The 15,635-nt window shown below is 40.1% G+C and overlaps 1 protein-coding gene across 2 annotated transcripts in view; it reads right to left on the bottom strand.

Moving 5' to 3' along the window:
• The window catches only part of espn (espin), a 40,682-nt gene extending 25,768 nt beyond the window's left edge, over window positions 1-14,914 (bottom strand). The window contains exons 1-7 of one of the 2 annotated variants that reach the window (XM_077585349.1): window positions 14,251-14,914; window positions 13,460-13,653; window positions 4,704-4,890; window positions 4,356-4,538; window positions 3,994-4,125; window positions 2,275-2,539; window positions 1,571-1,845 (exon numbers count right to left, since the gene is read on the bottom strand). In XM_077585349.1, coding sequence (XP_077441475.1) covers window positions 1,571-1,845; window positions 2,275-2,539; window positions 3,994-4,125; window positions 4,356-4,538; window positions 4,704-4,890; window positions 13,460-13,653; window positions 14,251-14,550 — 1,536 coding nt within the window. In that variant the 5' untranslated portion in view covers window positions 14,551-14,914. The remainder of the gene's footprint in view (window positions 1-1,570; window positions 1,846-2,274; window positions 2,540-3,993; window positions 4,126-4,355; window positions 4,539-4,703; window positions 4,891-13,459; window positions 13,654-14,250) is intronic. The other variant, XM_077585355.1, reaches the window with a different exon arrangement.
• Window positions 14,915-15,635: the final 721 nt, after the last annotated feature.

Below are 15,635 nucleotides of genomic sequence, written 5' to 3' on the forward strand. Positions count from 1 at the left end.
CAGTAACGTGTTCTTTCTGTCTTGAATGAGAGTTTTCTCATTCATAAGTGAAATAGATTCTGACTATGTTGTTTAATTTAATATAATAAAACCTGAGCGATAAATCACTTGACCAAAGCAATTCTTATCAATTATTGGTAGTGTGGATACCGATTTTACCTGTGTTAGCGCTCTAAACACACTGCTGAGTGATCTGTGGCCAGATTAATTACAGTAATTGAGTTCATACCCATCACAGCGAGCACAGTGTGTCAACTCCGAGGCTTGCCTCAGTAATGAGCGTCTTCATTAGCCTTGTGAGCAATGCTAACACAACAACGTCTTTGTGACCACTGTTACATAAGAGCAACAGTCCAACTGATGAGGCACAAGAGGAAATGGCAGCTACTGACAAGTGTATCCCAATCACTCAGGCCAGTCGTTTTCTTTGGGATCGACCAGCTCCCAAGAAATTATTACCTGACAACATTTGTACTTGGCTACTTTGGATGTACTCCGCCATCATCCCTTAAAAGGGGAAGTCAACCCCCAAAAACTTTATTGACAATAATATGTTCTATGCAGCCACATTAGTCTAAATATAGTATTCTGGTTATTATTGCGTTAAGCAGCAAAGTCCAGTCATTTTTATCAATACCAGAAGTCGGCCATTTTACCACTTAATGTCAAGTAAATATGACATCACAGTTGCGCAAGTCTCAGGTAACAACCAATCACAGCTCAGCTTCAGAAAACAGGTGAGCTGTGATTGGTCGTTGCCTGAGCCCTGAGCAACTGTGATGTCATCTACAGTCAACAGCAGATGGCAAAATGGTCGCAAAAAAACAAAAAAAAACAGCTGGATTTTGCTTCATAACTCATATTCCACAAATGTAATATTAATCAGAATGTCGTGTTTAGACTTGTGAGGTCACATGCAATATATTATTGTCAAGAAACGTTTAAGGTTGACTTCCCCTTTAAATAGACCAAACGAAAAGATAAATGCAACACCCCGCACGGTGTACTGTAACTGCATCCTAAGGCACACCTGTATAATAATCATGCGGTCTAATAAGCATCTGGATATGTCCCACCTATAAAGGATGGATTGTCTTGGCGAAGGAGAAGTGCTCACTAACGTAGATTGACTGATTCAAGAACAATATTTGAGACAAATAAGCCTTTTGTAAGATCACAATATTTTTTCCTTATTTAAAAAAAAAAACTTGTATAAATGAAGTAATTAACTAATAAATCAAATGGAGTTTTAGCACTTAGTTGTCCCTAAATCTTTATTCCCCATCTTATTCTCGATGGTTGTCGGACTTTGGTGCAGAAGAATGCGCGAGTTCATACCTCAATGCTATCAAACATGTTTGACTACATATTAACTAACTTTATTAACTTAATGATTAACTACTGTAGAAAAGAGATCGTAATCCTGAAAATTCCTCTGTTTGATAAAGTAACAATCTAGCATGTGATGTATAGACCATCTTGTCGAGTACAAGAAGAATTTTCAACTTCACACACTCTTACTTTTATCCGTATAGTTTTTTTCTTTTTCAATTTTCACTACTGTCTTTACCTCCTTTTTCTTGTTGTTGCCCTCCACGTGGCGCAAGTTGCTTTTCACTTTCAGAAACTCCACCGATGAGGCCTCCTGAGGGGGTTTCGGCGCTGGATAGCCCGGGGGCGGCGGAGGCGTCGGAGGAGAATGTGGGGGAGGCGGGGGTGGATAAGTGGGTGGTGGCGGTAGCGTTGAACCCGAGTCGTGACTCGCCTTGGGCCTGTCTGGGTCGATGTCTGGGTTTAGCATGTCCATGTATGCTTGCATGTCAGAGATGGCCGTCTCTGATGCACCTGAAACAAAGAAACAATTCATTCATTAGTTTATTGCCATGTGCACTGTCGCACTATTTTAAAATTGGCAAACTCAAGGTTTCATTCCATGAACCTGAACAGTGAATTTTTAAACCCTCCTAACATACCGTCATGGTTTACTTGAAGCCTCAGTCTACTTTTTGGCCACTAGAGAGCAGCACCAGTATTGCACCTGTCAATTAAAACTAAGGCAAACTAGTTCAAGATTTTACCTTCATTTAAATAAAAAGGTACCCGTACATAAACAAGAGTCCCTTATTGAGAACAGATCAATATTGTATGACATAATGTATCATTACTGAATGGTGCATACTTTTGGATGAAGTTACATTCACCTTAGGCAACCTTTGAAAGCACCTGGAGATGAAATGTAAGAAGATTATAATTTGTATTAGTATAGAAGTTGACCTGTGTGTGCGACTGTGTTCAGCTGTGGACCTCGGGACAATGTTACACTGCTCCTCTTCTCCCCGGTGCCGGACTGGCTGGAGTTGGCCGAACCGTAGTTCGACAAGGAGCTGGCTGGGGAACTCATGTCAAAGTGGGCCGCTTGGCTGGTAGGGGTCATGGTGGTGTTTGGGGACGAGAGGCCCGAATCCTGCTGCTTGTTTTCAGGTTCCTTGTACTCAAGGTCAAGCGAGGGGTCCCGAGACAAGACACGGTGCTCCACACTCTGTTAAAGAACACAAACATTATTTTTCTGTATTGACAGTCGACACATTTTTTGATAAGGGATATACTCATCTTAAAATGGCTTTAAATGCCATATTTTAATGAAACATTTTAAATTAAAAGTGAAAGTCTACCCTTGAATCACATCTATATTGTTTTATTTCAAATCCACATGCTTTGAATTTTACTATGGCATTCACAAGTCTTTCTTTCTTTTTTTATATACTACAATCACAGTGTCAATTTAATTGCGCCACACTAATGAAACATCTCACAGCTGATCAGAAAAGCTCTGGGGCCCTCTACTTTTCCCATGTCACACACACACACACACACACACACACACACACACACACACACACACACACACACACACACACACACACTCTTGGCTCGCTCTCTCCCTAACGACAGAGTACAAGAGGGTGAATATGTTTCCTACACACCTTGATAGCAGAAGAGTTATTATTCGACAGGCCTCTTGGGAGTTTTATTGTCCAAGCGTTAATACAGTATTTGCGCTAAGCTGACACGTGTTTTGTAATGCTACATTTTGGCCCTGATGGACATATTGTATCAGACTTGGACTATTTGTGACGATTTGTAGCGTAGGTTGTGGCATATATAGGACAATTCCTAATGTACTTCCAAATTTAAAGGAATGGAATTTTGCATTTGTGCCATTGCTAGAACAAATGAGATTGTAGAAAATGTCCTAATTGAATGTACCCTTGTTACAACCTTCACGAGCAGAGCTCCCATTGGCCCAATTAGTGCTGACAATGCACATACACAAAGAAGTGTTTTATTTTTAATAATCAAATTGACTCTGGCGTATGGCATGCCAGGTCCTAAAGCCATTTATATAATATTGCAAAGTGATCATAAAATTCTCACTGTATGATGCTGAAGTTGAAAGACAGTTTTTAAACGTTTTTTTTGTATGCAGTTGTGTTTGACTATTGCTGCGCACAGCATATATAAATGTATTAAATTGTAGACACACCCAACTGTATCTTTTGGATGTAAGTGAGGATGCAAAGGCCACGGGCTTCAGATAATACCGTTTATGCACATCAATAAAAATCAACAGACTTTTTGCTTTAACATAGAGCCTCAATCTCTATACAGTATATCAGTTATCTAAGTTTGTCCTCAGGCCATCTTGAGTTGGATATCATCTAAAATACATAGCATGCCTGCTTGGATATAGGATGTATTGTTGTGGGAAAATATATATATAGCTTTAACTTTAATAATACAATATAATAATTGTATTATAGATAATATTAGATTTATAAACATGACTTAATGTTGTCATGACATGACATTCAAAATAGCAATAGAGTAAATCACACATCTCTTAGTTGGTATGTCCTTTCCTCACTCAGAGGTTTCTATGCTTACCCCCCGAAGTCTCGGAAAGAGAAGTCTCAGTTTCATGTCATTACTCACCATGTTCTCGACAGTGCGCAAATACTTGGCACACTGGAAGTGTCCGTTGTATTCAGCCAGGTCGGCCCCTGTGAAGCCATCCTGGTCCCTGATGCCCAGATCCACCCCATTGACCACCAGAATCTGACAGCACTGAGGAGGGACTTGAGTTCAGTACAGTTAGAGCTTTTAGTAAACAACGCGCCACAACTTAGACCTACTTTTAGCTGGTCTAAATTGTAGTCTACTTTCTGTCTTTGAATTGTCAGGTGCACCGGGGAGTTTTTAGCTCAATGTCATCATACAATACTTGTAAAGGAAGGAACAAGGCCTTCATTTCTGCACCATCTAATTGCATGAGGAAAAGTAACCGAATTAGTCACCTCAAGTTCACCATTCTCTGCCGCGTCATGAAGTGGGGTCCCACCCCAGTTGTCGGTGACTATCTCGCCACCGTGCAGCAGCAACCAGCTGAGAACTTTTGCGTGACCGCGACTGGCTGCAAAGTGCATGGCTGTGGCCCCGTCGCCATCTTTGTCCATCAGACTGATCTCTGTGAAACTCATCTGTAGAAACACTCGTGGTCTTGTTTTAAAATATCAACAATTTCAGATTAAAGAAGAGACATGAAGCTGCTGACTAGATTTTTTCGTAGTAACATTGTGTCGATCAATATGCAGTATTGATACATTACTTTGATTTGTTTACAAAATAATTCCATCCGGACATACCAGCCAGACGATGACGGTGTTGTGGCCCATTTGGGAAGCAGCGTGCAGGGGTGTCATCCCATCATTGGCTCGGATGAGTGGATCAGCTCCACAGTCCTTGACCAGGTACTGGATGACCTCCAAATGGCCCTCCTGGCAAGCCAGGTAGAGCGGTGTGGCACCATTCTTAGTTTGGGAGTTGATAAAGCTACAGTGGGAGGAGAGAAGAAGTTAAGTTTTGCAGGTGTAAAATATGTTGCAGCCTGTCATCCTTTGAACAAAGGAAATGTTAATACAGGCTTAATGGTTTAATTAAGCCATTTAACCTGTTTGACCATACACTTTAATCAGCAGTTCTGTGGGAAGCTCGTCTTTTCCGATACAGTAGCGCCAACAAGAGACATGTACTCTTATAGACCGCAAACCTCCAACAAGATCAAACAGATAACAGAAGTAAATATAATACAGTATTGGGCATCACTGTATTTGTTTTGCCATATGAAGAGCAAATGGGAAAGTCCATTACGATTATAGTAGATTGGACCGTTCCACTGACACCATAGTGACTCAAACAGTAAAAATAAATTCCTGCATTGGCACCTTTTTCCAAATCCCTACCAAAATGTTGCTATAAATAATGGACTAATGTTGTCATTGTTACAAACAAACTGATTTTGAGAGCTTGTCTCCCTACCAATGTGTATACGATGCCATTTCAACTCCAGACATACAGCTGCTTGTTATACAGTAGCTTATGTCAGCAATCGTCTTAAGGCCTACCAAGCATCGGTGAAGAGTTTGGTATTCAAATGGCAATGCAAAACTCTAAGACAGAGCCTCTGAAAACAAACAGTAGGAAACCTGTGTGACTGCTTAAAAACCCCAAGATGCTTACTTTGGTCATTGTTTGTACACAATCGCAGTTGAACTGAAGCCAGATTTGTATTTTCAACCTGTTGCCTTCATCTGCACTCACCAATAGAGTCAGTGCTTCTTGCATCAGGATAAGGCTTTGTCTATAGCCACAACTATATAGGATTGCCTAGCCAGGCATCCCAAGAAAAATCCCATACCAATGTATCTATCCTTGTCCCACACAGGGAGGTCAGGGAGTGACCAGGCACTCACCAAATCCTATAAAGTTGTTCTTTATCTGGACACTGACAAATGAGCAATGCGTCTCCTAAGAGGATTACCACTCCAGTGGCTTTGCCAGACTGGCTTTATTCTTAAGGAAGGGTTACCACCGTTGAAGGTGGCCCGAGTATGTGAGCCACAGGCAAGGTGAAAAAAAAGTGAAAGGCGGTGCTCCAATCTTGTCGAGACAAACCTGACCTAGCCAAGCTTTCATTTGATAGGATGTAGCTCAAGGCCAATGCACCACTGACTAAAGACCATACAGTACATTTAAGCTACATGTGGATAAGCGTATGTACTATCTAAATGCAACACACAAGGCTGCTTATGATTATTTGTGTTATTTGTGTGCTAGGTCAGAACCTAGCATGCTGGTTTAGTCTTTGAGGTAAATGTTAAAATAGAGCTGCCTGTTTGCTATACCAAGGGTCTCAAACCTGCAACTCTGGAGCTACGTGTGACTCTTTAGTCCCTTTCCTGTGGCTTCCTTTGGATCTCGTAGAAAAATTGTAGAAATTATTATTATTATTATTACATATAATTATTTTCATATGCAAAATATTCTTGAAATGAATTAATTGTTTAGATTTATAAAAAAAGAAGAATTAATTATTCATCAAATGTCAGAGTCCAAGTTTGTAAGTTGTCAGAAAAAGAGATGAAAGGTAGATGAAAACGGTCTAAAATGTCCAAAGTGACCATAAAATGTCTAAAAAGCAGGAAAAGCAGAAAATTACCATAAAATGCCCATGAAATTGCCAACAATGCTAGAGAATTGAATTTTAAAAAAGCAGAAAAGAAAATGTTCAAAAATTAACTGTCAAAAACAAAACAAATCCCCCAATTTACCATAAAATGTACACAAAACTGCCCAAAGCCAGAACATTTATTTTAAAAAAGGCAGAAAAAAATGTTCTAAATGTAACCATAACATGCCCAAAAACAAAAGAAGAAATCCCCAAAATTTCCAAAAATGTCAGAAAATTTATATTAAAAAATGCAGAGAAAAATGTCAAAAATAGCCCTAACAAGGAACAAGAGAGATGTAAAATTACCATATGTCCATAAAATTGCCAAAAATGTCAGAAATTTGACAGAAAGGCAGAAAAGTCTCAAAAGATATGAAAAGGAAGTCTGAATAAATTACAAAAACAAAAAAAACAAAAAATGGAAGTACATGATATGCATATTTTTCTGTTATGGTGCAGGTCTAATTAGCTCTTGGGCCCCCACTGCACACTAACACACTGTTTTGTTAATCACAATGTTCCAGTGTTTTGTGGCTCTAGACAGATTTTTGGACATTTATTTGGCCAAAAACGGCTCTTTTCACAGTAAAGGTTGCTGCCCCGTGTGCTATATGAAGGAAAAACCTCAACTCACACCTGAGAATTGAGCTTGCAACACTAAAGAAGTACTTTTGAACAGGTCTGAATTTCAAAAGTCGCATTTTGAAGTGGATATGTTTCAAGTGAGGTGGTACTTAGTAATTTATCTCAAAGTAATTGGCTAACTAACCAAGTGATAGGCTCTTTACTGACTGACTGGCTTTACCTGCCTAAATAATGCAGCATGTAGTGGTAACATTACCGGTGGAAATTATACAATTTCAGAGGGTTCAGCTCTCCCTTTGGAGACTTTCTAAATTGTGCCTCAACCCATGATAGATAGATTGTACTACCCACCGCTTTTGTGCTCAACGGCTATCAGTAGACTCACAGCCTGTGAGCCTGCTGGCTTTAATTCACAAGGGTTGAAAGGTGAACAAGCCATGAATTGAATGGGGTGTCACATCTGTTCCACTCGAGGGCTACAAAAAGACTGACTGATTGATTTTAAGTAGACTATACAATCATTTGAGTGTTCTACATAGATATGAGTATGTACTGTACTAGCATCTGCTCCAAAAGATACAAAATATCAGCATGAATCTCACTATGGAGCTCTTCACTTTAAAGTGCCCTATTTTCGTAGATAGCCGCAAAAACGGGTGCATCTTCACCCTTTTCAACCTGAGCCCGACCGTAAAAATGAAAATACCAAAAGAATGAAAACTCCACTCATGCGCACAAATAGACTGCGCTTTGCACTAGAATAGCGCTGGGCAGGAAAATAGGGCCAACAACACACTACAAACACAGAACAATTGAGTAGCAGCAACAGGTGCGTAGGGTGCCTCCTTTTAATGACAGAATTCCATCGCATTTGTTTTCATATAGGAGTAGCTGTTGTCATACTTGGGTTAAAAAATGCGATAAGGTGTGTTGAGGAAGCTATAAAAGCAGCACTTAAAAGAAAAGAAAAATGAGTTTTACTAGCAGACTTTGGTTTGGTTGCCCTTACAAACAACCATTAAAATAGTGAGTAGGCAGGAATGTCCATTACTGAGTTACTGATGTCCCTATTTCTTTGCGTCCTTATCTTTACTGATGAAAGCTTGAAATGACAAATAGGTCAACTTCATTATTTTTGGCAGCCTGCAGAAGTCTGTTTCTAAGGATCCTGGGATAAAGCAGTGGTTTTTGGCATACATGATGGTAATGTTGGCATCTGTGAAATATGACACGTTTGTTTGTTGCTATCATGCTCAAAATATAAAGCAAGCTAATGACCGTTTGACTCTCTTCCAACGAATCTAAACGCCAAATTTGACTACAAAAAAATGAAGGGGAAAAAAGGCTGTTAATATACTATCTCTGAGCAGCCATTTGTTTTTTTGCCATTAAAATGCCAGGTACTAAGCTGATGATGCAACACAATGGTCATGTTGTCCTTGCAATTTCTCAACTAGAATAAACCTAAACCATCCATTTGCCTCTTAAAACTCATAGATCCAAATTTAGTGCCTTTAACAATAAATCCTGAAACAAGAATGCTTATCTTGCCGCTGCAAAGTTCAATAGCAAACAAAGCCATCGGCCAGTGGAGCTTTGGCTATTCAAACGTATTTGTTTTCCTCATTAGCTTATCGCAGGTTGGCGCTACTGTGTGTCGCTGTGGAGATGGTGACAAACAGCAAGGGGGGGTGGGGGAGAAGAGTGAATGGGCCCCCGGCTATCAGGGAACTATCTGTCCTTGGGGCTCATTAAATTTGCAGTAGCTATGCACCTACCTGGCTGGGACATTAGAAAGCATTGTGGCAGCTGCATTTTTAGCATGAAAAACAGACAATGCAGAAGACGTACAAAGCGGAATCAGTTCTAGAAACTGTGCTGTAATCATCACTGTTATGCAATCCCAGAGTAGTAAATAATACTAAAATGCAGAACATACTGTATAGCAGTTATTGCCATGTATCCTTGATTACTTTTATATTCTGATCAACGTTTTGGCACAAATGCATCATGAAACATTACATTGCCTCCCGATTCTAGCTTCTATGTCACTGACATTTAGATTACCTTAGTTTAGGTCACGGGTCAACAACCATTTTGTGTCAAAACAGCCATTTTAGGCCAAATAAATGTCCCAAAAAATCTGTCTGGATTCGCAAAATATTAGAACAATTTGTGATGAACAAAACAGTGTGTTAGTGTGCAGTTGGGGCCCAAGAGCTAATTCGATTAGATCTGCACTTTAATTGAGAAATATGCAGCATCCAATACTTTGAGATTAATTTTCTTCTCCTTTTTGTCTTCTGTTTTTGGATTTTTTATTTTTTGGTAATTTTTTCAGACTTTGTTTTCTGTCTTTCTGTCAAATTTCTGACATATTTTGACAATTTTATGGACACATGGTTATTTTCTGCTTCTCTTGTTCATTTTTAGACATTTTATTGCTATTTTTTATTATTATTATTTTTCCCCCGCCTTTTTATTTTTCTTAATGTACATTTTCAGATTTGTTATGTGTGTGGACATTTTATGGTAATTTTGGGGATTTCTTATTTTGTTTTGGGACTTTTTATGGTTACGTTTCGAACATTTTCTTTTCTGTCTTTTTTTTTTTTTAATCGGACTTTTTGGCAATTTTGTGTAAATTTTATGGTAATTAGGGGGGGTTCTTCTTTTGTTTTTGATATATAGTTAGTTTTTTAACATTTCTTTTCTGCCTTTTTTTCATTCAATTCTCTGACATTTTTGGCAATTGTATGGACATTTTATGGTAATTTTCTGCTTTTCCTCTTTCTTTGGGGATAATTTATGGTCACTTTTTGGACATTTTAGGTAAAGAATTTTTGGGGGGTAATTTTTAAAACTTTTTAATCTACCGTTCATCCCTCTTTTTCTGACAATTTATAAATTTGGACTCTGACATTTTGGGAATAATTAAGGATTCTTTTCTTCTTCTTTATCCAAACCATTAATTCATTTCAAGAATATTTTTGTATATGTAAATATATGTTTGAAATTTTTTTTTAAAATTCTACAATTTGTCTTCAAGATCCAAAGAGAGCCACAGGAGAGGGACTAAAGAGCCACAAGTGGCTCCAGAGCTGCAAGTTGCAGACCCTCATGCTCATAGGTGTCAAACTCCGGTCCTCGAGGGCCGCAGTCCTGCAGGTTTTGGAAGTTTCCCTCTTCCAACACAAGCAGATTCCAATCAGCAGGATCGTTATCAGGCTTATGCAGAGCTTGCTGATGAGCTGATCATATATCAGCTGTGTTGGAGAAGGGAAACATCCAAAACCTGCAGGACTGCAGCCCTCGAGGACCGGAGTTTGACACCTTTGGTTTAGCTTCATACTCCAAGACAGAACCCTTAAAGTTCCCAGATAATTGCTAATGTATCCATAGTCCACTCTGTACTGATTGTTCCGTCTTTTCATCAACAGAGCAAATAGAGGGGCTTTTGTTTTTCTCCCCAAATCTCCACTCGCTTGCCAAAACCAGATGGCTCTCATGTTTTATAGTAAGCTGACTGAAAGGGGCGTGTCCGTGTCGCGACTCGAATCCTGCTGAACCGCAAATGACCCGGCCGCTAACTGGGATAAGTTAGCTGTGAGATTTGTGCTGTTTGGGTGTTTGGGACTCTCTGTGTGTGCTGAGTTTGTTTGTTAGAATGGACAACTCAGCCTCCCTAATGTGTTAGCAGTGTCCATGGCAATCATTCAGTCCAGTCTTATCTCTGGAAACCATGATCGGGTCTGACTCTCCACTGATTAAGGACAGTAGTCATCAAGTGCCGATTACACAACAAAGACACATCCGCCTTCTGATATTAATGATACACATACATACAATGTTGTACAGTATTGGCTGATGTAGAAGTTAAACTTCAACTCCATTAAACAGTTTAAGGATGAAGTAGAATAAAGAGTGTGTGGCCAAGCCCTTTCACCCAACATCAATTACCTCATTTCTACTCTTAACACTTATCTAGATAGCATATGATAATTCCGAATAACTTACATAAGAATCACATGGAAGTTGCAATATTTTTACAGACATAAACCTCTCAGAAGGTGTTTTACTCACAACTGGATTAATGTATTTAGATTGCAAAACTGGAATCCAAAAAGCAAAGTTCAGCTTGCGCCCGACCAGTGCCAGACTATAAAGTACATTCGCCAGCGTCAGACCCAAAGCTTATTCACTCTGGAGTTCTTGCAACAGCCCTGACTTGTTTACTAAGTACAGCGGAGTCGACTCTGAGAACAAAACATACAGTTTGTTTAGCTTTTATTTCTTGACCACCCATGCATTACAGTATAACTTTTACTCCTTTAAAGATATTGGGTCACTTTTCCCTTTATGAGTCAACAATGCTGAACAATAAATCATCATCAAACAAAAATGTCACAAAAAAGTATGAATACTGAACTAATGATCTTGTCTATATTTAGTCAGAAATGTGCTTATCCAGTGTGATAACTAGACCAGTTTGCCAGAACACAAAGGTGATCTACTCACAGGAAGCCATGACTCATTCTGGTGTATGAATAGTGACAGGTGGATACACACGTTTAGTGTACCTTCGGCCATCTAATTTCATTGTTCTGCCTGTCACTATATGTCGTTGGCATAGATCAGGGGTAGGGAACCCTGGACCTCGAGATCCACTGTCTTGTCTGTTTTTTGTCTGCCACCTCCAACACACCTGACTCAAATAATCAGCAAGCTCTGTAGATAACGATTCTGTTCATCGAATCAGGTGTGTTGGTCCCCTACCCCTGGCTTAGATAGATGGGAAGAAAAAATTATATCTTTCTAATCATTTCCAGACAAATAATGTGAAATTGGCTCGTTTCCCCACCGCACCGAAGGTGATAAGCTGTCATGGCACCTTGGTTGGGAATCACTACTGTAACGTGTAACCAACCTCTTAAATGAAATGGCCAGCATTCTTTCAGGAAAAATAAGGCTATAAATGTATACCGAATTTGGAGCTCATGTGTGACAGCACTGCATTTAATAAGTCCTCAGCATACTTACAAGACCAAAGTTTAGCAAGCATCAACTTAACATTGGGCATGTTTTGCTATTTTAACTTTTTTTTTTACTTTTTCTTTCCTGTCTTTTTTTAATACACTTTTTCCACAAGCACTTGGGCTTGACCTCAACTGCCTTGCAACAGCAAATATCAATTGAAAATCTCAGGATTAACTATTGGCATGTGTTTTTCTTCTTGAGGGACCGACCCCAACCAAGGCTGCAAGTTAAAGAAGCTCAAATGTGTGTAAAACATGGGACGTTTCATGAATTAGTAGAGTCATTCAATAAGTCACCATACGCATATTTACTTCAAAGTTAACACAATGTTTTATTCTTTTGCATTTTATGATGGTATCTCATTACACTTATATGATGTATGAAGCAATAATGTTAAAAAGTAAAATGTGTTAAAGGCTTATGGATGCAAAATCAGCAATCATTTCCATTACACCGTCATTGAAGATAGGACTGAGTGCTTTACTGTTTTTATTTTATTTCAGTATTAAAAGTACAGTAAAGTAGTTTAAATGTTAAGGGGCTTTCACTGCACTTGTTTTTTGTGGCGTTCGCCGCATTTATGCACAAGAAGGACGGCCCAGGTCAAGATTGTCTTCACTGGTTGCTAAGCAACGGAACAGAAAGAAGTCCAGTGCCTTTTCCTGCTTGTTTTGACGTGAAGTAGACTTAAGTAGCAGCTTGGGAATATGGATTCATCGCTGTGACAAGGAAAATATCTGCTTTGGGTTTTACTGAGGAAGGTTAGGAGACGACAAGATAATTCAGAAATCAGATTGTCAAGGCACAGCAGGATTTCGGGGAGTTCAGGCTGATCTGAGAGCAACAGCTTCAGTATTTTGAGAACGCTTTGATGGTGGTTCAGGCTTCTTCAAGTTTTCCCTTGCTTTTTGAACTGAAGCCTACAACAGGACAGCAAACCGGCGCCTTCCATGCTACCAGCTAGCGCAACAAAATATACACATTACTCAGACCTGCAACTTCTACAAACCAAGTATCCAGTTCAAACAATGCATCAGATAATTCGATCTGTTCACAATAATTAGCATGGCAAGATGGATAATTTTTAGATTTGGCTTTTCTGTAATCAAAATAAATCTTGTATAATTTATAGGCTTGAATCCATGTAGGAAGAAAAGATGCATGAGACAGAAGAAGAAACTGTCCAACCAAGTCATAACGACAGCCCCTGTTTGGAAAAAGAGGACTTATAACCCCCCAGCAGGGATAAACCCATCTTGTTGTTCTTACTTTGGGCTGTGCCCCAGTAACAGTCGGAGCGAGGACAGGTCTCCCTTGGCAGCAGCGTAGTGAACAGGTAGGGCGCCTGTGTCAGTGGCGGCCCCGGGGTCCACCTCCCCACTTTTGAGCAGCCAGTCTGTGATCTCATGATGACTGAAGCGGGAGGCCAGGTGGAGAATGGTGGCGCCAGAACTGTCTTTGTCCTGGAACCAAAACACAGTGGCAGCGTTAACAAGTCTTTAACATTCCAAACATCCAAAAGTGTCATTACAGCAATCAGGCCAATTGAATAATGAAAATAGCCACAAATAACTAAGACCTCACCATATGTCATCATTGCCTATAGTCAATCGCAGACAAAAATGTTTTGTCCTTTTTTTTGGGGGGGGGGGGGGTCGCTAGACTTTTAATAAAAGATACAACTCAAATGAAACTAAACACTTTGTTTAATCCATCTGATTCATCAAGCACGTCCCATTAATTATTATCCAACAAGAATTTAATATTAAACTAGTATTCTGCTTCATTGTAAATATTAGGAATGTTCAGTTTATCATTTCAACTAAATCTACATGGAAGTATGCAGCTATTTGGAGGTTTTAAATGCTTTAAAATCGAACCATGAGAGAACTCCTTTTCAAAGCTGGAATACGAGCATTCTTCCACGTTTCTAACCCCAATCACTCCAGAGTAAACGTGACTAGAATCGGCACTGTAACAAATATAGAGTTTTCCATTGAAAGTTGGTGATCTCGGTGTAGCTTTGCAGATTACAGAGGATCCAGTAGCCACCCACTCACCTCTGGCCGACATCCACCCTGGGTCAGCAGCCACTGTAAGCACGCCAGGTTACCGGTGGCTGCGGCATCGTGCGCCGGACTCGCCCCGTTGTTGGCCAGACAGTGGCCAGGCAGTCCAGCCTCCTCCACCAGGAAGCGCACGCAAGCCAGTTTGCCCGCCCGGGCTGCGTGGTGGACGGGGGAAGCCCCCAGAGCATCCTTGACGTCTCTGGTGAGCGATTTTGAGGTGAATTGCGCTTTGAGAGTTTGCACGTCCCCCTGTCTTGCGGCCAGCAGCGTCCGATCCCCCTCGACGACCATGACTGCTGCTGCTGCTGCTGCTGCTGCTGCAAGTGCACGACGACACTTTCCGTCCTTCCGCCGCTACACTTGAGTCCGAGTGCTTCACCGCGAGGATAACCTCGGCGTTTGGAAATCGTTCATCATTTAGCACTCAATTTCTCTCTAGATCCATCCAAGTGTCCAATTAGAAACTGACCTTCTCTCGCGCGAGTTTTCCTGCAGGATGGGGGCGCACCTGTTGCGCACACTACTTATTTGAATGTCATGTACTCCTTCAGTATGCAATTTGTTTTTCAACAACTAAGTCGTATCATGTGCTTCAGAGAGTATTTTTCCTCTTCTGGCAGATGGCGACATGGGACTGAGCGCCTGTTAAATAATCCATCAGGGGGAGGATCGTTGAGCCTGTTATAAGTGGTTGCTTTCTGAAAATCGGCTCACAAGTTAAAGGGCCAGTGCGAACATTCAGGTGTGTGAGGGGTGGGGGGGTTAGGACAGGCCATAAAGTTTATTGGGCAACGCTCATCTATACGCCTACAAAGCATGTCAAATTGTTGACTCAACTATCATTTCGTTGAAAAAGAGAGAGTGGGGTTGGCTACATAACGACTATTCTGTTCATGTAACATTATATGGCTGTGGCAACAAGGCCACTCAGTATTGTGCATAGGAGATAGCCACCTAGTGGCTTGTCGCTTCACAGGACAACAAATGTTAAAATAAATGCACTGCAAGAGGTACAAAATCTTTTTTGTTTCTTAGACATAGGCCCACATGTGCAAAAGAAACGAATCAAAACTGTTATACTCTATATTTTGCAACTAGATAATCCAGTGATTCCGCATGGTGGCATGAGAGAACATTAGGTGAGCAGCAAATAATGATCCAATTTCACTTAATTTATCTGAAAATTATTATTTATGGTAAAACATAAGAAGGCAAACACTTTGTCATGCACTGTATAGCTATGTATTGTATTGCTGTATAGATTTCCAGTACATTACAATGATTAATCAATTAAGTGACTGCTTGATATGCTGATGTGACTTCTACACAAATTATAGTTTATGCTATACAACACTATATCACCCTTTTTTAAATCT

The sequence above is a fragment of the Vanacampus margaritifer genome, chromosome 1 (genome assembly GCF_051991255.1).
Source record: "Vanacampus margaritifer isolate UIUO_Vmar chromosome 1, RoL_Vmar_1.0, whole genome shotgun sequence".
NCBI classification, from domain to species: domain Eukaryota; kingdom Metazoa; phylum Chordata; class Actinopteri; order Syngnathiformes; family Syngnathidae; genus Vanacampus; species Vanacampus margaritifer.